The sequence below is a fragment of the Martes martes genome (genome assembly GCF_963455335.1).
Source record: "Martes martes genome assembly, chromosome: 11".
Lineage (NCBI taxonomy): Eukaryota > Metazoa > Chordata > Mammalia > Carnivora > Mustelidae > Martes > Martes martes.
This window is the reverse complement of record NC_137899.1, coordinates 38055165-38080575: the sequence shown is the minus strand read 5'-3', so window position 1 is coordinate 38080575 and position 25411 is coordinate 38055165. Positions and strand designations below refer to the sequence as shown.

General features: G+C 35.9%; 1 protein-coding gene across 2 annotated transcripts in view; it reads right to left on the bottom strand.

Annotated features, from left to right (window-relative positions):
* The window catches only part of ANKIB1 (ankyrin repeat and IBR domain containing 1), a 153525-nt gene that overhangs the window by 37817 nt on the left and 90297 nt on the right, over positions 1-25411 (bottom strand). For both annotated transcript variants that reach the window (XM_080818598.1, XM_080818599.1), the window contains 5 exons: positions 20994-21111; positions 14497-14705; positions 12892-12980; positions 7407-7551; positions 5390-5556 (listed from right to left, as the gene is read on the bottom strand). In XM_080818598.1, the coding sequence (XP_080674724.1) occupies positions 5390-5556; positions 7407-7551; positions 12892-12980; positions 14497-14705; positions 20994-21111 (728 nt within the window). The remainder of the gene's footprint in view (positions 1-5389; positions 5557-7406; positions 7552-12891; positions 12981-14496; positions 14706-20993; positions 21112-25411) is intronic.

The window sequence follows — 25411 nt, the reverse complement described above, 5'->3', positions numbered from 1 at the left end:
AGTTAACTAAAAATTACAATTTTAAAAAACTATTATCTTTGGGGTGCCTGGGTGGCTCAGTAAGTTAAGCATCCAACTCTTTTTTTTTTTTTTTTACCTTTTTAAAAAAAAGATTTTATTTATTTATTTATTTGACAGAGCTCACAAGCAGGCAGAGAGGCAGGCAGAGAGAGAGGAAGGGAAGCAGGCCCAGGACCTAAGCCGAAGGCAGAGGCTTTAACCCACTGAGCCACCCAGGCGCCCCAAGCATCCAACTCTTAATTTTGCTCAGGTCATGATCTCAGGTTTGTGAGACTCGGCCCCACATCAGATTCCATACTAGGTGTGAAGCCTGCTTAAGATTCTTTCTTTCTTTCTCGGTCACACCCCCCACCTCTCTTTCTCTCTCTCTAAACAAACAAGAACTAATATTTTTGAAAATGTCAGTCAACGTTGTAATTCCTTACACACACCAACTCATTTAATCCACATAACAATTCTTTGAAATTGGTACTGTTATCCCCCTTTTACATGCATGGAGAGACTCAGCACTCTGCTAAAGGTCACACATATAGCAAGCAGATGAGCTGAGATTTGAATTCAAATAGTTTGGCTTTGGAAGTAGTACATTTTGTGCTGACTGCATCAGTTACAAAGGCTTCAAATATATTACTGTATTATGAGGGAGGATGCTTGTTTATCATCAAGTCACACAGCTAGTTAGTGGCAGTTAAGTCTCAAATGTAGGCCCTGTGTCTTCAATTAATGTCAATCACCTGCTCCACTGAAACTTGATACAACTGAACTTTCAACAGTATTTATTTAGGTGAGCATGATAATTTGTATAGAGTCGACATGATATTTAAACAGGGTCTTATGATCAGTTTCTATCAAATAAATATCATGTTTCATTTCTGGGCCTAGGACAAGCTGGGGAATAAGTTCTGCTTGTTGGCAGGACTCTGATACACAAATAGTTAAATATTGCCAGTCTGGAAACATCGTTTTCCAGAACCAGAGCTATTAAGCTAAGGAACTGAGATTCTAATTTTACAAGACAAGATGAGACTCAACTATTGGGGCCCACAAAGAACAACAACATTTATTTTGCCCAGAGGACTCCTAAAGCGTCCACTGTCTGTGAAGTCTGTGGGGGAGATGAAGTATGAAACTATGCTTTAATTCAATCAAGATTCATGATCCTAACAGGAAAGTAGGCTTTATCAAAATCCTTACTGTGGATATTGGAGGAAAACAGAACGAGCTGATGATAATATTAATGCACTAATATACATTCACTTGTAAAATTTCCCGAAATACCTGACAAGTCTGCACACTGTATTCTGATTCATTGGAAACTTCAGTGGACTAGAAACCTGATGGCTGTTATTTTTTATCAGTTGTATCCCTATAATCCATATCTTACTGGGTTCAATTTGTTTCATGGTGATGGTGACACTATTTTATAGGTTTCTTTGCATAGTTCACTAAATAAATGTTCCACAGCTGGGTGATACATTAAAAACCACACAGTACTGTTTTTAGAATACTCATGCCAGTCAATTTTATTGAATAACTCTAAAATACATTTGGCTGTCTATGGATTTAGAAGAGATGAATTCCATTTAAGTTTCTCCATTTCCACGGGCAATGCTTGTGACTGAAGGGACTGGGATACTCTGAGGTAACAGAGGAGGGAAATGGCCACTATACCTAAGGTTAAATTTGAGTTCCTCTCTTCATAGATTAGAATTTGGGTGGTATTAAGTATTTCTGACAACAAATCTTTATTTTATTTTATATTTTTAAAAAGATTTTATTTATTTGTTAGAGACAGAAAGAGAGCACAAACGGGGAGGGGCAGAAGGAGAGGGACAAGCAGACTCTGCGCAGAGGGCAGAGTCTGATGTGGGGCTTGATCCCAGGACCCTGAGATCATGACCTGGGCCAAAATCAAGAGTTGAATGCTTGAATGCCTGAGCCACCCAGGTGCCCCTGAGAGCAAATCTTTAAGGAGTTGCCTCAGAGAAGAAACTCTTGGAGTTTGCTCAGAGGGCACAGAAGTTACATAGTAGGATATTCTATTTAATAAAAACAGAGGGGAGATGGTCATTGGCTCAAGTTATGAACACTGTCCAGGGGTAATATAGTCAAATCAGACAAAATATAATTAAATAGGCTAGGGGGAGAAAGCATTCTAGGTTCAGTTAATAAGGGCAAAGAAGTGGTGGGTGAAAACAAGTTACAAGAGAAAGGGCTAAAACTGTGGTGGGAAGGGAAATGTCTACTCCTACCTTCCCTCTTATCAATAAATATGTTTAGTTATATCCAGGCACACATCCCTTGGGGATGGCTCTCAACTCATTCTGTCACACGCAGCTCTTAAAAAGAAGGAGCTATTACTGCCTTTTCTTGTGGTTTTTGTAATCATTTTTAGAGAATATTTCTGAGTTTTCTGGGGAAAGAAAGAAGCAAAACCCAGAATCATACGCCTTTATTTTATAAAGATATCTCTTATAAAGCTTCCTTTTGCATACAGCAGATTTTGCCTCTCTTTGAAATAGTGGATAAGGGCAGTAGAACTCTAAGAATTTCTTTTTTTTTTTAATTTTTAGAAATTTCTCCTTATAGGTAAAGCTCTTAGACTACATGAATAAGAGTAGGAAGGTAAGAATGTAAAAACAGAGACTGCAAATTAATGCCTAGAGAGGTGAAGCAGGCAATGTAAAAATCCTAGAATAGGATTTAGAATCAGAATTGTTACATTCAGAAAATGATTCTATTTGCTACGCTCTCTACCACCCTCACGAATAGGAGAAAGAGTAAATAATTACCAAATGTGACCCTGAATCCATGTGGCCATTCACAGGTCCCCTGAACCAGGATAAAATTCAACAGAATTTTATCAACAGATAAAATTCAACAGTGGTCTTGGTATATGGTCTCCAATGAATCTTGACTATAACCAACCCAATATTTTGGGATGTGAGAAAGAATAAGGGAATATATTTCTCCAAACACTGGTCTAGAAATGTACATTTATAGCATCATAATATATACTTACAGATTCATTCATATAGCTTTTAGAGCTTAATCTATATTGGTAGGTTTTCCCACTAGTTTTGTCATGTTTAGTTAAACCAAACTTACTACTTGCGACATACTCAAAAAGTGAAAGCTCATCTGTAGTTAAAACATCATCTGTGGTGAAAGCCAGACCACAGAAACCACATAGCTTAATAAGACAATGCTAATCACAGGTTCTTCTTTTCCCTTCAAAACTTTATTATTCTCTGATCTTAGCAAATGTTCTCTTCTCCTTACTTCAAAATGTTTTTACTAATTTATATTTTCCATTTCTTTAAGTGAAGATTTTATTTATTTACATGAGAAAGCAAGACAGAGAGAGAGTATAAGGGAGAGAGACTGCACAAGCGGGGGGTGGGTGGGTGTGGAGGGCAGATCGGGTCACATAGACTCCTCATTGAGCGTGGCGCCTATGACATAGGACTCCATCCCAAGACCCTGAGATCATGACATGAGAGGAGGTCAGTTGCTTAGCCCACTGAGCTACCCAGGCATCTCTGCTTAGTATCATTTTAGATGCACAGGTTACACATAGTGGGGTGCCTTAGGGCACATGAGCTTAATTTTTTTTTTTTTTAAAGATTTTATTTATTTGAGAGAGAGAGAGAGAGCATGAAAGGTGCGAGGGGGCAGAGGGAGAAGCCGGCTTCCTGATGAGCAGAGGGCCTGATGTGGGACTTGATCCTGGGACTCCAGGACCATGACCTGAGCCAAAGGCAGTTGCTTAACCAACTGAGCCATGAGCTTAAATTTTTGAAGAAACTCCACACTATCTCAAAGAGGAAGCTCCTTTATTTTTTAACTTCAGTATTCTTATGTTATAATAAAGTGAGTTCATATTCATCTAAGGACTATTTATGAACAATTAAGCTCATGTGCATTCTTTCACTCACTTATACTTCTGAGCTAGATCCTGACCTCTTCTGGTGAGGAAGTGAGGTAGAGTTAAGAACCAATCAGTAAACAGTAAAACATGTAAAACTAAAAATTATGAATTTGTCTTGTAAATGTTTTGAAAAATTACTATAAGGCACGTGGATCTAACCTATTATTCAATATTCTGTTGCTATTTTACTTGCTGGGACTGATTTAGTCATCATAGTAGTCAATACGATTTTCCTTTCATCAATCAGTTCATTCAAGCACCTAGCACAGGAGTCTAGCAAGCTTCTTCTGTAAAGAACCAAATGGTAAATATTTGGGCAGTTTTGTAGGCCATATGGTTTCTGTCGGAACTACATAATGTTGCCATGGCCTGAAAGCAGCCACAGAAAATAAACTGGCACAAATGGGTATGACTATATTCCAATAAAAACTGGTGGGAACAGTAGTTTTCTGACACCTGACTTACAGAGTTCAGTGCTATACATAGACTGGCAATTCAAGAAATATTTTTAGCTTATGATAATGATGATGAGGGCAAGAAATAGATCTTTCAGGATAGGATTATTTCTACAACTATGCCTTTTTAGTATAGCAGTGCTATAATTTGGCTTTGGTTTCTGATAAGTAAGTAAGTAGAGTCTTCTATCCATCTAAAGTATACCCTTGCATATGTGATAAATCTGGAAATGAGAGAAAAGGAGAACAAATACTATTTCTTTTTCTGATCATTTAATTACCTAAAAAAAAAACCCCAACAGTTAATTATTGAATCTACTCTGAATAAAGCAGAATGCTGATAGACATACAGTTAAAAAACACAAGACATACAAACTGATTCTTAACTAGGACTGTGCATTAGAACCACCTACAAGCTTCTTTTTGGGGGCCCTACTCCAAAAACCTAGTACATCAAAAATTTAACTTGTTGGGGCCTACGATGAAAATTTGGGAAAATGGGTCTTAGTTAATTCTAGGCATCCACGGTTAAGAATCACTGCTAGAGTCTTCAATTTCAAGAAAAAATTTAAGTTCTAAATATGTTCTAGTCTATTTTCAGCAATTTGTTACTAGAGTTTAAGTGCATGGGTTCTAGAATCAGAGCTTGGTTCTAATCCCATGTCTGCCATTTCTTAGCTGCATATCCCTGGGCAACTTCTCTATGCCTGAGTTTCTTTATCTGTAAAATGGGTGTTATAACAATACTTAACTCATAGCACTGTCGGGAGAATTCAATATATGAAAATATCTGGCATAATGCTTGGTACACATCAAGCACACAATAAATATAAATTATGACTATTCATCACATCACACATTTTTAAAATTAATAATAATGATATCAAATATACTACACTCTAAAGACCTAATTCTGTTTAAAAGTCTCTTTAAAAGCTGTTAGAAAGGGGATTAGGCTGATTCCAACTTCTCTTATACTGACCAGCAGAAGAGGTGTCCTTTTCCGCAGTCCACAGCAGGAGCTCTGAGCAAGGGAAAGCTGAGTGTATCAGACCCAGATGTATTTGACCCTTGTTTTGTAAGTCTGACTGCTCTTTCACAACCTGGAGTAGGACACCATTTAATGGCAGGATTATTTTCAACGAAGGCCTGTTGAAACAGCAATAATAAAACACAACAGAAATATTTTAACTCTTAATTCTCAGAGCATATCTCATGTCAATTTACTTTAGAGGGAAAAAAGGGGGAACTAAAAAACAAGGATTAATCAGTTTCAAAAGATACTTAAAAATAGTACCAAAAAGTATGGAACTTAGTAAGAAGGAAAAAAGACATAATTACCTTAGAAACAATGTGACTTTTTAAATTTATGTTTTCTTTAATCTAAAAACCAGGTAATGATGATCAAGTAAAAATGCAATTATTCACACAGAAAATACATAATTTAAAAATGTTTTCTCATACAATCTGCTGCTTTTCTGATGGAAAATAATTATATGAGTATTAGTTGTATTAGTACTGTAAATTTCTAAATGATACCCCAATAATACATAAAAATCCAGATTATGATGCTTTGTTATGAAACAGCAGGACATCTTTTTGAAAAGTCTGTATGTCATAGGTTTAGACTACAAAAAATTTGCACAATTTTTTTCTTTATTTAGAGAGAAAGAGTGAGCGTGCATGACTATAGGGGAGGAGGGGCAAAAGGAGAGGGAGAAAGAAAATCTTAAGCAGATTTCCCGCTGTGCACAGAGCCTGACGTGGGGCTCAATCCCATGACTTGGAGATCATGACCTGAGCTGAAATCAAGAGTCGGACACTTAACTGACTGAGCCACCCAGGCACCCCCAAAGTATAATTTTTAGACCACACAAGAAAGTAACTTGCATACTTCTGGACAATTCTTTTTTTTTTTTTTTTTTTAAAGATTTTATTTATTTATTTGACAGAGAAAGACACAGCGAGAAAGGGAACACAAGCATTGAGAGAGGGAGGAGCAGGCTCCCCGCTGAGCAGAGAGCCCGATACGGGGCTCGATCCCAGGACCCTGGGACCATGACCTGAGCCAAAGGCAGACGTTGAACAACTGAGCCACCCAGGCACCCCTGGACAATTCTTAAATGAAAATAAATAGGAAAAAAAGAAACATTATAATTCATTATATGAAACTATTCTTTGAAAAAAACCCATTCCAAGTTGATAATCTTTATTTCTGAATATTTACATTTAGAAGTCTAAAATATGTCTTCTGGAAAACTGAAAAATAGGTACTATTTACTCTGAACACTGTCTTGATCAGTTACAAAAGTCCAACAGGCAAATGAGTAAAGAGTAGAGAGTTTGTTTGTTGTTTGGTAAATTACTACTACAATTTTTTACTTTTATTTTATCTATCATAACTATAAAATAATGCTTTAGGGTGCATGGGTAGTCAGTCAGTTCTAAGTGCCCAAATCTTGGTTTTGGCTCAGGTCATGATCTCAGAGTTGTGAGATCAAGACCCATGTTGGGCTCTGTGCTGAGCATGAAACCTGCTTGGGATTCTCTCTCCCTCTTTCTCTGCTCCTCTCCCTATTCACATGTACATGTGCATGCGTTCTCTAAAACAAACAAACAAATAATAAATAAATAAATAAAATTGCTCTTAAAAAGGGGAGGGCACCTACTGGCTCAATCAGTTAAGTATCTATGTTTTTGGGCTTGGATCATGGTGTTGGGGTCCCTCCTCAGTGGGGAATCTGCTTCTTCCTCTCACTCTGCCCCTCCTCCTGCTCTTGCAAACGTGCTCTTTCTCTCTCAAATAAATAAAATCTTAAAAAAAAATGCTTCTGCTTAAAGCTTTAATTAATGCCACCATTCCTTCATGCAGTTTTTCTGGGAAACAAAATCAGAGTCCATTATTTTATGTGTTTCTAAAAATAAAACAAAAAAATTAAATAAAATCTGTTATGCAGGTTTCATAAAATGAAAATGAAATCGGATAACTGGCGGCATACCTTAATATCAAACTGTAGATATCGTTTGTCCATCTCCTTAGAAACTACACTTTCTATGATATCCACAGGCACAAGTTGGAAGCAATCATATGCAGGGCAGAAAATGTTGTGAGCTTCACCCTCTTGAATTTTCAGATTCAAAAACCTATTAAAATTATCAATTGATAGAAAAAAAGGGAAGAATATAATTTATTTGCAAATTCCATGAATTTTTTCTTTATGCTAAATTTTCTGTTAGAGTATAAGTAAAATAATACCAATGAACAAAGGGTGAGATATCAGTTGTAATGCACTGATTTATATAATTCAAAACATTATTTATTGAACACTTACTACCTGCCCAACCATTCATTCACTTATACACACATATATGAATATATATACTTGTATTTATGTTTTTTATATATGTTTTCACAATGTTCTTCTTTTACTTTATCCTCTCTAAAAATCTGAAACAGTATCCAAGTTTCAGAAATGAGTGGTTTAGGAAGGTCATATTCAATTCTCGATATTCTGTACCTTTAAAAAAAAGGGAGCAATTATACAGAATCAAATCATGGCTAATCCAAGAGATTTGGGAGTGGCACTGGAAGATAGCATGCCTTTTTGAAGAAAAGACTACCTCTTTATATTTCATTTAGATGAGTATTAAGTTGCATATCCTACTCTAGGCACACTAGTTGAGGCAGAGAAAAGTTATCCTGGAGAGTGGCAGGAATCTAGCCTAAGGTGAATCAAGTGGTTAAGGAGCAGGGTTTTGAGTTAGAGAATTCCAGGTCTGCCACTACCAGTCATATGATCTTCAACAATTTATATACCTGTTCTGTCCCTCAGTTTCCTATCTGTAAAATGGAGGTAATAATAAGCATTTCTTGAGGGTTGTTACACAGATTAAATGATATAATGTGTGAGTATCTGCTGGGTGCCCGGCATAGAATAAGAATTTATAAATTTTAGCAGGGTTTTATTTTTATTATTATTAATATTCCCTATAGAAAAACAAGAAACAAATTAGCTTTTGAAGTGTGATTTAACACTTAAACCTAGAGGAAATATATGGAAAACCAGGGAACTAAGTCACCATGATCTAGTGATCACCATCAACAGTTTGACTATTCTGCCTGCAGTATTTTCCCTTTGGTGCTTAACTCAACTGCACTCAAAAAAAAAAAAAAAAAAAAAATCAAGCTGAGACTTCATCAGATCTGCTCTCTCTGGTCCATTTCCACCTTCTCCCACAGTATCATCCTGGCACTTCAAAGAAAACAGAGCCCTCTCTAATATCCTCCCTACCACACCCTGAACCTACCCATATTTTTAGCTATCTTTGCCTTCCTCTCACTATTCACTTCAGTGAAAGAGGGCTTCCTCCTATACCCCTTAAACTAATCTGTAAATACTCCGGACAGCTCCAGAATTTGCACAATCCAGAAACCTATCCTCTCTCTGTCTCTGTCTCTCTGTCTCCCTCATGGGTCTTCGGCACAATCAATACGCTCAAGTTTTTTCCTATGCTCAAACATTTCTCAACTAAATGATCTTTTTAGCTCCACTTTCCTTTCCCATCAGTTTCTTGACAGTTTAATGATTTGTCATTCCTCAACTCTATCCCATTCACTTTTCAACCAGCAACACTCTGGCTTTTATCACCTCTAAACTGAATGGCCAGCTCTCAACAGGCCATTAAGACTACCCATTAGCGGGGCACCTGGGTGGCTCAGTGGGTTAAAGAATCTGCCTTTGGCTCAGGTCGTGATCCCGGGATCGAGCCCTGCATCGGGCTCTCTGCTCAGTGGGGAGCCTGCTTCCTCCCTTCTCTCTCTGCCTGCCTCTCTGCCTACTTGTGATCTGTCTGTAGCTCAAGGATTCAAGACAGCTCAGTTTTTTTCTGGCCTGACTTCTCTGGAGCATCAGATACTGCTAAATAGTTCCTTCTTTCAGATTCTCTCTTTTCTTTGACTTCTAGGACTTATTTATCCCCCTGGCATTCTTTTTACCTTTGGTTGCTCCTTACTCAACTTTTTCACTAGTGCTTTTCACTCTCCTGATCACTTACATTTTACTGTTCTCTAGGGTTTTTTTTTTTTTTAATTTTATTTATTTAACAGACAGAGATCACAAGTAGGCAGAGAGGCAGGCAGAGAGAGAGGAGGAAGCAGGCTCCCCATTGAGCAGAGAGCCTGATGCGGGGCTCGATCCCAGGACCCTGGGATCATGACCTGAGCCGAAGGCAGAGGCTTTAACCCACTGAGCCACCCAGGCGCCCCTCTCTAGGGTTTTCATGCCAATACTCTTCCCTTCTCATTTCATTCAATCTTCCTGGGTGATCTAAATACTCCCAACTTAAACTACCACCTATATGCTAATGACTCTGAAATTTAAAGCCCAGATCTCCCTCCTTAGCTACAGATCTTGACCACACATAGTACTTTTGTTTAAATGTCTCATGTGCATTTAAAATTCAACACGTTTAAAATCTTACCCTCTATTTTTCAGTATGATTCAAAAACCACACACACTTCACAAAACTCTGATATATCCCAACAGAAGGGCATTCTGTACCTTAGTTACAGGTAAAAATTACCTGCATTATTCTGTATCGAGAAAAACAACTTGGCAGAAATAAAGATGGATAAAGTGTTCAGGGGAAATACTATAGAGCTGTTCTCACAGTATGATCTGTGGACCTGAGACTTTTCAGGGGGTTTATGAGGTAAAAAATTATTTTCATAATGGTATTAAAATTGTTTTATTTTTTAAATAAATAAGTAAGTAAATAAATAAATAAATACCTGTTAGTACCTTAGCATGATCATGGCAATGGTGTTAAAACTATATATATTCTTCACTGCTTTGCACTTGCAGTGAAAGAAAAAAAAAGCCAGTTTCATTTAAGAATACCCTTGATAGAGTAATACAAATTACAAATTATTGGTTAATTACCAATACATTTTATTGATTATTTATTTTATTAAGTCTTAACTCACAAGTACCCATCTTTTGGGCATTCTGTGAAAAGAAATGGGAAGTAAACATAATGAACTTCTGCTGCTGCATACCAAACAAAGCATGGTGGCTGTCTCAAGGAAAAGCACTTAGGAAATTGTTCAAGCTACAAGTAGACCTACCTGCATTTATCATGGAAAACTATTTTGATTTGAAACAGTAACCACAAATAATGATCTTCTGGACTTGGGTTTATAGTAGGCTTTCTTGGAAAATGAATTAAGTGAGCTTATCATATCAAGGAAAAAAGCTGGCAGAAATCTAGGGCAGACTTTACCTATATTTTTGTCTTGTAAGGTCAGTCATCCAGAAAGAGAATAATAACTACCATTTATTGAGTAGTAACTATGTGCCAGGCCCTGTTCGTTTTAAGCATTTTTCACATATTAAGCCATTTAACAGTAAACTCACAATAACTCTATGATGTACTTACTATTATCACCATTTTAGATAAGGAAATTGAGGCACAGGGAGGTTACCACTTACCTAAGTCAACAACTAATAAGTAGCAGGAAGGATAATCTAGGCTGGGTAGAAAACAGTAATTTCCGTTTCATTTAAGCGCTTGGAGTAGATGCTTCAAAGCATCTGGCTGGATTGATGACATTATGGAGTAGGGAAGAGTAAATTAAGAGCTTCTGAACTATCTAAGGACCTTTAAAATTTTTTGCCTGCTTCTTAAACAAGTAAGTTTCTTTTCTATATGCCTATGAAAGCACTGCAATTAATTTAAAAATGGTTTAATGTATAAATCACCCAACCTGGAATTTGTTTTCCTGCTGCTTGATTTGACAAGAACTACTAGCAGGATGATGAAAGGGGAATCCTAGGGAGGTTGATAAAGTAATACAGAAAATAATCATTAGAGCTTTCAAATTTAAATCTTACCATAAACTTCTCATGGCTAGCCTGTGATGAGTATGGGAGATGGTTCCTGGGACATAAGTTTGGTGAGGGAGGTAAATGAAAGTTCAAAAAACTTCAAGTAAATCCCTTGGGGAGGCTCAGTTTTCACATAGAAACCATCGTCAACAGTAGCAAACTTGGTAGAACCCAGAAAATACTCCCTAATACAACAGAGTTAACAATTTTAAGCTAAATAAAGTACTATATCTGTGGAACATTTTCTGCACCTACAACTAGGTCAGAGTTAGCTTTGGATTGTAAACCTGACCCTTGGCAATCAGTTTACCTGTATCAGCTGTACAGATATAATCTTATCTAATTAGATTCAGAGTAAACTCTAGTCTGTGTTTTAAAAAGAATGACCAGATACTCTCATTTATTCTGATTTTTTAAGAAGCAGTAATATTTCCCCCCTCCAAATGAAATCTTCCCCTATATTCTGGTTTAGGAAACAAAGAAAATGTACTCAAAATAAACCAGAATGATAGAAAGATGAGTGGTTGTCTAAAAAATTGGAGGGAGGAGATGGTGGGAGGGTGAGGGAGGCAGACAGAGAAGTGTGGGAAGGATTTTAAGGAGAAATAAGGAAACTTTTGGGAAAATGGATATATACACTATTTTGATTGTGGTAATGTTTCTTGGGTGTGTACGTATGTCAAGGCTTATTATTTATTTCAAATATGTAGTTTATTATATGTCAGTTATTATATGTTTAGGACAACAGAAAATTTGCTCAGGTTCTTGTTCTCTCACCCAAGACAGTATTCCCCAGCTCCCTACACTTGGTACATGGTACTCCATGAAAAAAGAATAGTTTGAAACCAGATTTCCTTAATTACTAATGACATGCTTTGCTTAGGTCATTAGTCAGTAGATTTATGTGCTCCAGAGATAACATGATACTGTATCGCTCATTAATTACATAGATCTTCTCCTTTGTTTTATTTGTAAACCTCTCTTGAGAAGTGCAACATTAGAGCAAAGTTAATGGATGGTATGAGAATATAAATCTTGGCAAGATAATGGGAAGGACACTAGAGACAAACATGAGAAACAAAATAAATTTCTCATTTGTACTCAACCATGTCTAGGAGAGACATCAACCTTTGAACTGATTGAGAAGGAATTTTAAACATACATATTCTTATAGATTTCAAAGGCTATTTATTTGCTTGTTACAAAAAATTTAGAGAAAGCATAAAACAAATACTTTCAAATTCTTAGAATATAAAAAAACCCTTACTCTTGATACTTAGGTGTAGGCTTGCATGTACATTACAATAAATGTAATGTAAATTAAATACTAAGAAAACTTACTTCCATATACCTGCTTTGTTCCAAAAGTACCTTCCATTAAGCTAAAGAATATTAATTATGAAATTAAATTTTACTGAATAAATATGAAGATGTAAAAATGAGAAAAAAATTCTTCCTTATCAGTGCAGTATATTTCAGTGCAACTCTGAAACCAATATGAATAATCCATATCATTAAATATCTAAAGCAGGCAATTTTATTACCAAATCAGAGTGCTAGCATGCAGTAAGAAATACTAAGCTGCACATATACTCACGACTCCCAACAACCTCTACAAAAGTCATGTCCACAGGGCATATCCACTGGGTCTTCAAATACAGAAATACTGCACATACAAATGTCACACTGGAAATGAAGAAGAGCAATGATTTAAACGAAGTCATACTTTGGACAGAGAATGATATATTTATTTATTCTCATTGGTTTAAGGTAAAAATACTGTGGGTAAAAAACCCACAGTAACAATAAAGTTAAGTGTTTCAAAGTTGTAAGGGAAGTTAAAGTTAGTGTACCTATTTTTGATTGAATAACAAATACCATGCCTACTTCATTATAAACTATTAAGGGACCTAAATGTTTAATGCACAAGTCAAACTCTTAAATTCCAAATTTATGTATTAATCAGCAACTATGCATTTGGGAAAAAAAAAAGTACAAGAAATAAACCATTACAATCTATTCAGGTCAAGATCAAATTGTCCACTGCAAAATAACCACTTCAATATCATGTCCTTTTGCCTATACTCATCCTAGAAAATCTACAGAAACAGAGCAACGTTGTGTTTTCAAGATAAGAACTCCGGATATTCAGAGTGGAAATTTAAGGATTTCTACCTAAGGAGCCCTGTTACAAAGCTATGTATCTTCTAAACAATGACTTATTAGAAGCAAACATTCCAATGTTACAGAAGCAAATAACAGAAGTAGGATTTTATTTTCCAAGAAGGCCTAGATAAAACCCAGAATGCTTTCATTTTTATCACATATTTTGAGGGGATGAACCATTAAAGAAACGTTAAAATTTCCTGTAACAGTATGCCAATTTTTATGCCAATTAAAAATATAGACAATGGCAATACTGTTTCTCAATAAAAAGCAAACATTTATTATCAAAATGTATCTAGATGATACACTCCAAAGCTTTACTGAAACAAATACAAAATTATCAATATATTAGAAGTGTTTTCAAGAAAATACAATTTTTTTTTCATTTTTTAAATTTAAAGTGCCTATCACAAACTCAACTTTTAATATTTCAGTATGGTGTGTTTAAAACTTTAAGCACCTAGAGATTTTAAGTGTAAATGTAGTAGATGGCTTTCTCAGACTCTTTTATGTTTACTGTTTTGACATGAGAAAAGAAAACCTTTTGTTTTTCGATCTGTAATTCAGAGATAATAAAAATATTCTGTGATAATATTTACCAAAGGGTAAAATAATTGAACCCTTAAAGAAGGGTACAGGATTCAATTACAAGAATATGCTAGAGGTTCCATGGAGGGGGGGAATGAATATACACACACACACACACATATATATATATATATATTTTTTTCCCCCCCATATTGAGAGAGAGGAAGAGAGAGAGAGGGACAATGAAAGCATAGGGATAGGGGGAGGGGCAGAGGGAAGGGAGAGGGAGAGAATCTTATGCAGGCTCCAAGCCCAGTATGGAGCCAGACACGGGGGAACATGGGGATCAATCTCAGTCCTGAGATTGTAACCTGAGCGAAAACCAAGAGTCAGCTGCTTAAATGACTGAGCCACCCAGGCGTCCCTTCCATGAAACAATATTAAATAATTTAAAAGAGAAAAGACTAAACACAAATCTATGGGAAGTACATTGAATACTAAACCATACCAAACTGGTGTCCAAATCTCCAGGAGATAAACTTATTTCATCTGGAGAGGTGACAGAAGAACGTGTAGTCCTTGGAGTTCTTGGGGAAGGGAGCGTGTCCCAGGCATTATATCCACTTGGTGGTGGAGTTGGCATCTGAACACCTGATCGTTGGCAGCAGTTCTCTGGGTTGGACATCCAAGCTTCAAGTAATTTCTCCCTGTCCCAGTCTTTGAGAAGAATGGAATAGATATCTCTCAAAAATTGGAAATATGGTGATGTTTTAAGAATTTCATAATAACAAAATAAACAAAATAACAAAAATAACAAAATAACAAAATAAAGTGAGGATAAATTAAAGAGATATAGGCCATCTAAAGGAAGGAAAATTATTTATATCAAATTAATAATTACAAATGAATATCTAGGTATATTATACTTATTAATCAATAAGTAAATATATATTTATTATTTATTTTTATTTATTTATTTAAAGTACTTTATGCCCAGTGTGGCACCTAACATATGTCTTGAACTCATGATGCTGAGATTGAGACCTTAGCTGAGATCAAGAGTTGGACGCTTAACTGACTGAGTTACCTAGGTGCCCCAAACCCCAAATATTTTTAAATAGAATTTACTGTGGCTTACAACTATGTGAATATCTAACAATACTGTCAAAATTTCCAGTCATTTCTACTAATAATCAAATAGGTTTCCTCCTCTCTCTATCTCTCTCTGCTTGCCTCTCTGCCTCCTTGTGTCTGTCAAATAAATAAATAAAATCTTAAAAAAAAAAAAAGATTTATATAAATGGGGCACCTGGGTGGCTCAGCGGGTTAAAGCCTCTGCCTTCGGCTCAGGTCATGATTTCATGGTCCTGGGATCGAGCCCCACATCGGGCTCTCTGCTCAGCGGAGAGCCTGTTTCCTCCTCTCTCTCTCTGCCTGCCTCTCTGCCTACTTGTGATCTCTGTCTGTCAAATAAATAAATAAAATCTTAAAAAAAAAAAAAAGATTTATACAAAAGAGTTTCCTCGCACGTCACTTCTGGAAGTTACTAAATTTTTCATGGTGTAGATTTGACTTAGCCATTTTACTCTTTTCAATAAAAATATGTAAAATTTGCAATTGGTTTCACTGGTGTCAAGTTGTAAAATGATTACATAGCTTGCTATAAACACGTCAAAATGCCAATGAGTCCAAAAATCATTTGATAAACAGCTTGAAAGCAGAAGAAACTTCTGAAGGGATTATGGTTGTAAAGTTTTAGTGTATTAGGTATACATTCTGTATTGAGTTCACATCTGACTTAACTAAAAAATATGATCTTCCTACTATGAACACTTTTTTAAAGTCCAGTGAATCACGTTGTTATAACGTTCAGAGCCATAAAAACCTAACCCATTAAAAATAATAAAAAAATAAATCTAATTATTTTGTTGTTTTACACAAATTATTCCCCCAAAAATCTCAATCATTATTCAGGTGAAGAAGTCAGGACTCAGAGAAGTGATATAACCTTGCTAGGCTCACATAGAGAGGGATTTGAAACCAATTTCTGTAATTCTAAAACCCGTTTTCTTTCCACTGTAGCACAATGAAATATGGTGTCAAGAGTAGTACAGAGTCAACTATTCAACATAGGCCCATTCTATACAATTTTATAGCTCTAATACAAACAGCTATGGAAATGTTCTAAGCAAGACTTTTCTCAACCATATTAAATCAGTGTATTTGGTGGTTTAGCAGGATAATTATGATTTAGAGATGCAATACAGATACATCAAGTATATTTCCAGCTGTGTAAACCATATGAGCAGGGGACAGAAGTATAAGGAAGAGATGTGAGCACTTCTGTAAAATAATAGCATACTACATTGTCATTTGGAAAGATGGAAAATGAGATTGGAAAAGGGGTCTGTCAGATCACAAAGAGGAAGGAAAATCCGACAAGGGAAAAAAATTATATGGGTGCCTTCCAGGAAATGTTGCTACATGGATGTTAGTGTTTTGACAGGTCATTACTTACTTAAAAAGTTAAAATTACTTTTCTTCGAACAGTAAGATTATTTTTCAAAGTATCCATTATGTCACTTTTTAATAAAGGAAAAAAAGTACTACTATAAACAGATAAACAGATATTAAATATGCTAAATTTTAGTCTTATTATGAATATTTTTCAGCACAACTTCTGCTTGGATTCTATCAATCATTCACTTAGCAAATAATTACTGAATGTCTTTTATGTGCCATGCACTGTGTCGGGCAGTGGAGATACAAAGGGAGGAAAAATCGGGCAGGATTCCTGCCTTTGTGAAAGGAGAAAGACATTAAGTAAAAGAATCATCACTGTCAGAGTGCCCACATGAAGGACACGTAGAGAATACCACTCAGAGAAGGTGACTCTGGGGAAGTAGCTTGAAGCGGACAACTGAAAGATGAGTGGGAGTTAAGTAGTAAAAGGGAGGGGGAAAGACTTTCTAGACTCGTGGTTCACAGCATGTTCAAAGTCCCTGTGGTAGGAGGGAAGATGGCATCCTTGTGAAATTAAAAAGTTCAATGAAACTGTAGCATGGGGAACAGAGGGAGGGCACTGGATGAGATGAGGCTGAGAAGAGAGTCAGGGACTAGATCAGGCAGGACTTTTTAATAACACTTTTCATCATGAGTTCAAGAGTGATGGGAAGTCACTGAGAAGCTGAGCTTGGGGTAAGGAAGGACAGGTTGTCACAATCAGATTTGAAAAGACAATTCCAGCTACAACAAACAAAGAAACTGGACAGGGCAGGAATAGAGGGAAGACAGTCCAAAGAGGACTGTAATGGGTAGTATAAGTGAGAGATGATGGAAGCTAGAGCTAGGTGGGTGGTTGTAGAGGCCATAAAGAGAAAGAGAGGAGTTTAAAATCGGGAAGGTGAAAGTGACAATTTGGTGACAATAGGACACAGAGTCAGAAGGACAGGATATATCAAAGTTGGTGTCCCAGGTTTACCTATTTGTTGGTTGGTACAATCTATGTAAATAAGGAATACCAGACAATCAGATACAGGTGGAAGAGCATGATTTTAGTTTTAGACATGATGAGTTTAAGGTGCTTTTGAGATATCCAAGAGATGCTTTAAAATAGGTGGCTATATTCAAGGCTGTATAGCTAAGAAAAGAAGTCTAGTCCAGAGGGAGAAATCTACACCTACAGAAACCTTCAAAGAAGGTATCATTTCCTAGGAAGAGAGGAGAGTGAGAAGATGCAGGCCACTGATGCTTTGTTGCCTAGAGATGACGAGTCTTCAAGGGAGCTTAAAAAATACTTCAATATAAGTTAATTCTAACCATAAGCAAATTGCCCTTCATCTTGTATTTTTAAAGTTTTACTTATTTTCTTATTAGACAGCATTCAATTATAAGTTACTTGTATTACTGAGGAAATACTCAGAGAATGACCTCTGTATTCCTAACAGAGTCTTCCTTAAAATTCAATTACTGCATAGTAAATACTGCCAAACATTTCTGTCTTCTGCTTAATCTAGATCAACTTCATTATCTTGGGACTAAATTTGACAACAGATAATATAATACTCAAATCTACTTTCCTGTGTAAAGCTGAGTGAATGTTACCCAGGATGTAATCTATAAATCTTCCAAATAGTTCAGTTCAATAGCCCTGAAACAGAGGCTATTCTGACTCTGAGAGCAATTAGAATAAATTATAGTTCTGTGCACTATTTTATTCACTAACAACAGTTATCTCTGTAAATCTTATTTGATTATCAAATGTCTCTGTTACTGGTATTACACAAACAATATAGAAGAGATGTCCATTTGAAAACCTGCTAGCCTCTATTTTATGCCTAAACAGAGAAATGAAATATAGAACTATTAAGTTATCAAAAAAGTTACCACAGAATGAATAACACCAAATAAGAAAATTTAATTAGATTGTCACCTTATTAGAACTGACCCTTACTATGTAAAAGAAGTAACTCAGGAAAATATCAATGGGGTAAAAATGGAGTTGAACATTTTTCGGGGGGGGGAGGGGCAGAAGGAGAGAGAGAATTAATCTTAAGCAGGCTCCATGCTTAGCATGGAGCCTGACGTGGGCTCGATCTTACAACCCTGAGATCATACCTGAGCTGATATCAAGAGTTGGACACTTAACACACTGAGTCACCCAGGTGCCCCTGGAGTTGATCATTTAATAATACTTGATGACACAATGTAAACAAATAGAGATAAAAATGTTCCTTTTAAAAATTTTTCTTAAGGTTAGACTTCGATTCTCTATATACTGTAACCTGAGCCATGATACTCTACATAACTTAGATTCTTTATAAATTGTAACTCAGAATTAAGATACATTATCTAGGTGACTGCAGATACCTGTGGCAGACATGGTTATAAGTACAAAAAAATGCTCCAGTGTAGAACTGTTGCTTGTAGCCAAGTGACTGAATTCTGGGCAATGGAATATGTACAGGAGTAACATATATATAAATAACACTTCAGATATATTATTTATTATATATTATTCGTTCTATAACCATTTTCTGAGAGCTTAGTGTATGTCAGGTACTATGGAAACAAAAAACATTAAAAGCTACCCTCTAAGAGCTCGCAGGTTAATCTAGAAGAAAAGCAAATGAAGAGATTACTATAAAACTGTACTTTAACTGTATGACACAGGATGTAGTAGGAATAGACAGGACTTGGGAACACATAAGCAGAAAGGTTTCCTGGAAGACATGGTTACTAAGGAAAAGCAAGAGTGGGTAAGTAGAGAAATGGGCAGATGACAGACCAGGTAAACAAATCTGGGTCATGAAGGTCTACTAAAGGGTTTGGATGGTTTTAAGTCCGTGGAGAGCTAGTGAAGAGTTTTTCAGCAAGGGAGTGACATGCTCAAATGTGCATTTTAAAAGAACAGTCTAATGTCAATATGAAAAATTAATAGGATGAAAGAAGAATGACAACACTGGAGACCAGGACTCAGGAGACTATGATTTAGATGGAAACAAATGACAGCCTGAATTTAAGTCAGTGGCAATGGGAATGGAAAGAGCTAGAGAAGGAGTGGGGGATGGGGAGAAGGGAAGATGAGAGACACTTAAGAAGAGAAATGATGAGACTGTGGCCAAATATAACAGGCTTGGAGGAGTAAAGTACGACTTTCACATTTCTGGCAGGGTAATTTGATGAATGTGACGCTTGTGTATCAAGATAGTGGAAGAAAAGAGGAGTTTAGGTGTGGACGTCCTTAGATTGAAGAAAAAAAAAATGTTAAACAGACATTTAGAAACCCAACCTCAAATACTTTATTAAAGTCAGGTTGTAGATATACTCTTTATTATTTGGGTGGTTTTTGAAACCTTCAGTTTCGTTAGATAAATGTCTATAGTAATGTTCCTCCGAGACTGGTCCACTTGGGAGGCATCTTTACAACATGTATTTTTAAGCCTCACCCTCCCCTAATGACTTAGACTTGAAAACAGTCTAGGAATCTCTGTTTAGTTTCTCAGGTAATCCTCATTTATACTAAAATTTACAAGCCACTGGTATATAAAGTGGGAATAATTTCAAGTACAGAACCCTAGGAAATATCAATAATGAACATAGGGATTCTAGAAAGTCATATATCAAATTATTCACAGTGATGACCAAAGGATGATGAAATACAGAATTTAAAATTTTCTTCTGATCAAAAAATTACATAAAAAATTTTGGAAATTGACATTCTATTTTGGTTTTGATGATACAGATTTATAGTTCAAACAGACCAGTAAGCCAGGCAGAAGAGCCATTCACCTTTCTCTTTTTAAAAATAATTTTTAAATCAGAAAAAAAGTATCTTTGAAACCAACCAAAATATCAAATATAAACTGTGCAATGACAGGGTCCAACTCAGCATGTGACAACAATCAGAATGGCTGCCTTAAGTATCACAGGGAACTTAAAACTGAGTACTTTTCCTGAGTAAAGTTGGTAATGTCCTTTAAAAAGCAACAACAAAAAACCCTAAAACAAAACAAAACAAAACAAACTTAAAAAGGGTTGTATATTCTTGTGTTGACTCCATAATTTCTCTTTGTACACTTCACAGTGAAAAACAGCTTTTATATAAAATAAATGTAACTGACAGTACTAATACTACAATTGTTAGGTATTTAACTAACTTTAGTAAAAATTAATGTTAAAACTAGGACTAGGACTATGGATTCCAACTTTCAACCCTGCTCAAATCAGGCACATTTCTAAAATTAGACAATCCATAAGCTGATTTAGTAGCCTGGTTTTTAAACACAAACTTCCCATTTCTCCTCTATGATTTATAGCCAGTTTGTACTCCAAAATACAGAATGTTCTAAGTATGCTGGGTACTAGAGTAACCACTACACAAAAAACTTAGGCTTGTTTAACAAACCATTTTGTTTTATACTGATATAGTAAAATAGCTGTATTTTAACTCTGAGAAGTTTCAAAAGGCATTTATGTACAGAAGTACAAGACATTTTTCATTACCATGAGCTCGAAGTAAAGCTTCGGCAGTAAACAGTGGAGCCTGAAGCATGTCTGCTGTCTCCACAATAAGCATATCTTTCAATCTACGAAGATCCTGAGGCCGTAATCCTTCATATGGCTTTGAAAAGAAGAAAATCAAGTTAAATTGGCTGTTATACTCTTAGGAAATCATGAATGCCTATAAACAAATATATGTGATAATCATTTAATTCAATCTTCCTGTTTCAGTTTGATTACTGAAGTTAAAAAGGCTCTGTGTGCCTTTTCATCATCAAGGATCTCAAACTACTGTTTCACAAATCTTACACAAGCTAGAAAGTGGGATACCAAGGCTCATGCAATCTTCTTATTCTAAAATAAAGGCACCATACTATAAAGACGATCTTACTTTACAATTTTTAAAAATTTGGGTAATCCAAAAAAAAATTAGAAATAAAAACCTATAATACCACACCACTGAGCAATAATCATGACTAAAGTTCTCAAGTGTTTTTATCCAGTCTGCCTTTTATAAATCAATTATATATGTAAATATATATATAAATACATATGTTCACTGAGTTTAACCACTGAATCACCAAACATATAAACTTACTAAGATCCAATTTGGATTATTAGTGGGATTGTATGATACTTCCTAATTAACCTGGGGAGATGTGACTATGCTATACTATTCAGAATTCTTAGTCATAAACATATTACCTCTGTTTATTCAAGTATTTGTTAATGCCCTTTATATAGGTACTATATAGTTTTCTTTATATAGGTACTATATCATCTCAAGTTTTTTATTCTTTTGTAATCTTTTATCTTTGTTTGCTTTTAAAAGAAAACATAAACACAGTGTTTCACTATTCAGAAACAATGGCTGTTAACATTTTTGCCATACTTGTTTCAAGTCCTTTGTAAAACAAAATGAAACACAAGAAGCAAAATTTTATGCAGCAGTTTCCCCTCCACTCTCATCCACTGGGGAATGTGTGTCTCAATACTCTCCATCATGGATCCCTGAAAACATCGATAGTACTGAACCCTACATATACGGTTTTTCCCTATACGCACATACTTATGATAAAGTTTATTAATTAAGCACAGTAAGAGATTAACAACAATAATAAAACAATTATAATACACTGTAATTGTTGTATGAATGTGGTTTCTCTCTCTCAAAATATCTTACTGGACTGTGTTCACCCTTCTTGTGATGACATGAGGTGGTAAAATGCCTGTGTGATGAGATCCAGTGAGGTGAATAACACAGGCATTATGATACAGTGTTAGGCTACTACTGACCTTCTGAGGATATGTCAGAAGGAAGATCATTTGCTTCTGGATTGCAATTGACTGCGGGTAACAGACCACGGGGACAAGGAGGGGATAATGTAAAACCTAAAATAATCTGTAATATGTTTTCCCCATTACATTTCCCTAATTCTCTCCATCATTGCCTATGGAAATGACTATCATGAATTTGATGTATGGTTGTCATAACATTATAGCATAACTTAGGCAATTTCCTTTTATTTTTACTCAATATTGTGCTATTAACATTGATATACTGTCTACTTCAATTCCTTTAAACAGTTGTAATCAGTTTACTACAGTAAGCACAGACTAAAGGCCAAAGACAAAAGCTTAAAAAGCAGTTGAAATTCCCAAGAATTGAGGCTGTCCTCTAGCAGCACATATCACTATCTTCAGAGACCTCTGGGCAATTAGCAAATCTCATCCATTTTAGTTGATTTACAGATATTTTAGAATAAGCTACTATCTTTATTTCTTGCTTCACTTTGGGGGTTATTTGTGGAAACCATTTCCCCAATTCTTTTTTTTTAAAGATTTATTTGAGAGGGAGAGAGAGAGAGAGAGACAGAGACAGAGACAGATATAGCACGCATGGGGGAAGGGGCAGGAGAGGAAGGGAGGCAGAGCAGATTCCCCACTGAATGGGGAGCCCAATGAGGAAGGGAGTGGGGCTCAATTCCTTGCACCCTGAGCCAAAACAAAGAGTTGGAGGCTTAACAACTGAGCCACTCAGGCACCCTCCTTTCACCAATTCTTATTTAACCACATATGACTGAGATTTTATTCAACAGGGATAATTTTTCTCAGTTGACATGATAAATTTCTTAACCTTTATAATCCCTAAATTATCATGTACAGTTTGCTTTTCAGCTAATTTGTGAATCACACTTTCCCCTGCAAAAATCTAAGAAATCCTTTTATGGTTAAAGTTATAGTATTCACTCCAGTAGAGAACTTACACCTTATGTAGAACATTACTTCTAAAATATATGTTCCAAGTTTAGAATTGGGATTCCAGATACCTCTTCTGCCTCAACAACAAGAATGGATATTTCTTGACATTCCTAGTGGTGGCAACTGTACACTTCCTCGTATTATTTCTAAATATTCTTTTTATTTATTTATATTTTATTTTTTAAGTTTTTATTTGAATTAGTTGACATAGAGTGTAATACTAGTTTCAGGTGTACAATACAGTGATTCAACACTCCCATATAACACCCAATCTAAATGCTCTTTTTTAGATTAGCTACCATTCTACTTTATTTATGTGAGCCAAATGAGATTTGATCTTAGGTATGTTTAAAAAGAGAGAATTCAGTTTTAAATTTAGGTTACAATGGAAGAAAAATAGTTCTTGAAGCAGAAAGACATATTGCCTTCATGAACACATAACATATTCACTCTGAATCTCTGCAACAGAACTGTAATTAGGTCATGCGAAGCATTTCAATACATTGCTCAGTCCCCAAGTGGGCATTAGCCCTCTCTTCTGCAAGAACGATTAAAATGAAGGTGCCTTTCTCTTTCTTGCTGGAAAGATAAACTGCTTCTATTTTCAAATTAAACACAATGTAGTATTAACCTTCAAAGCAGTCAGTACTGATACACAGAAAGAACAAGGAAACTGATTTAAAAAGGTAAGAGCAAATAAAAGTACCTCTTTTACACTAGTGCATACTTCTGCTACCAAAATACCACCGAAAAAATGTGAAAGAGCCCAACATACAAACTGTACCCCTTTGGCTATCATGTATAAAGTGACAATATCTTCAAAAACTGTTTCAGAAAAGACTATGACAAAGTATTTATGAAAGAATTTATTTCTTTCCACAATGAAAACAGCTTTCCCCAATTATATAGGTAAAACATACTTATTGTTAAAAAATGAAAAATGGTACCCATTTTTATATACCCAAATGTATTAGTAATTGTTAAAATTTCAGAAGACGTGAAAGGCACTCAGGGAACAAAGAATATTTCCAATTCTTCTTAATATCAATCTCTCATTAGCTGATCCATGAGCTTAGCCAGGAGGAAAGAGGGGAAAGAACACCTAGAGAATGTCTAGGATTCTCAGACCCTTCCCTTTGTTTCCATTTCCTCTCTTCTTACTCAGCTGTCCTCCCCTGGAATTAAGGCCTGGTCTACCCTGATCTGTACTTTGATCTAAGAGGAAGGCAGCTGCTCTTGCACAGTAGGCTAAACCTGCTAACCAGAGAAGCCAGCTAAGGCAATGTCCACCATATGGGTTTCCTGACAGAAAAAGAGCCTGAGCCTTCCTGAGTTATTGACTGAGAGAGAAGCGGCAGGGGAAATTCATTAGATGGCTTTCATAACAACATATTGTTCCGTTTTCCCTCCATTTACCCACATATAGTCACACAGTCTACTCCTACAGAGCCTGACCCCTAAATAGGTCCAAAACTCACCAGTTTCTCTGTTCTGTCCTTACAGGTTTATGTAAATTAAATACACTCTTCCCAACCATCACTCCAACAAACCACCTTGTTTTTATTTCCTCATGGCAGTTACCACTCTCACAAATTGTGTTCATTTACTTTTTTAACCTTATTTGTGTGCTTCTATATTGATGCCAGTACATAAGCACCTAGAGGACAGGACCTTATCTTTGTTCCTCACTGTATCTTCAAGCTCCTAAAAGTGTCTGGCAGAGTAGTCACTCAGAGTTTCACTGAATGATGGGTGAAGAAATAGATTTTATCCATTTATAAACTAATCTGAAGGAAAACTTAATTAAAATGTATCAAGAAGAAATTATAGATATAAAATACTATACAGTGTCCAGATCATTAACTGAATTCAGAAACTTAGCTAAAATAAACACCTTGGGAATATGAACCTTTTAAACTACCTAAATATGGGCGCCTGGGTGGCTCAGTTGGTTAAGTGACTGCCTTCAGCTCAGGTCATGATCCTGGAGTCCCGGGATCGAGTCCCGCATCGGGCTCCCAGCTCCATGGGGAGTCTGCTTCTCCCTCTGACCTTCTCCTCGCTCATTCTCTCTCTGTCTCTCTCAAATAAATAAATAAAATATTAAACTACCTAATTATGTAGTTTAATACAATTACATAGCGGACCATGTAAAACTA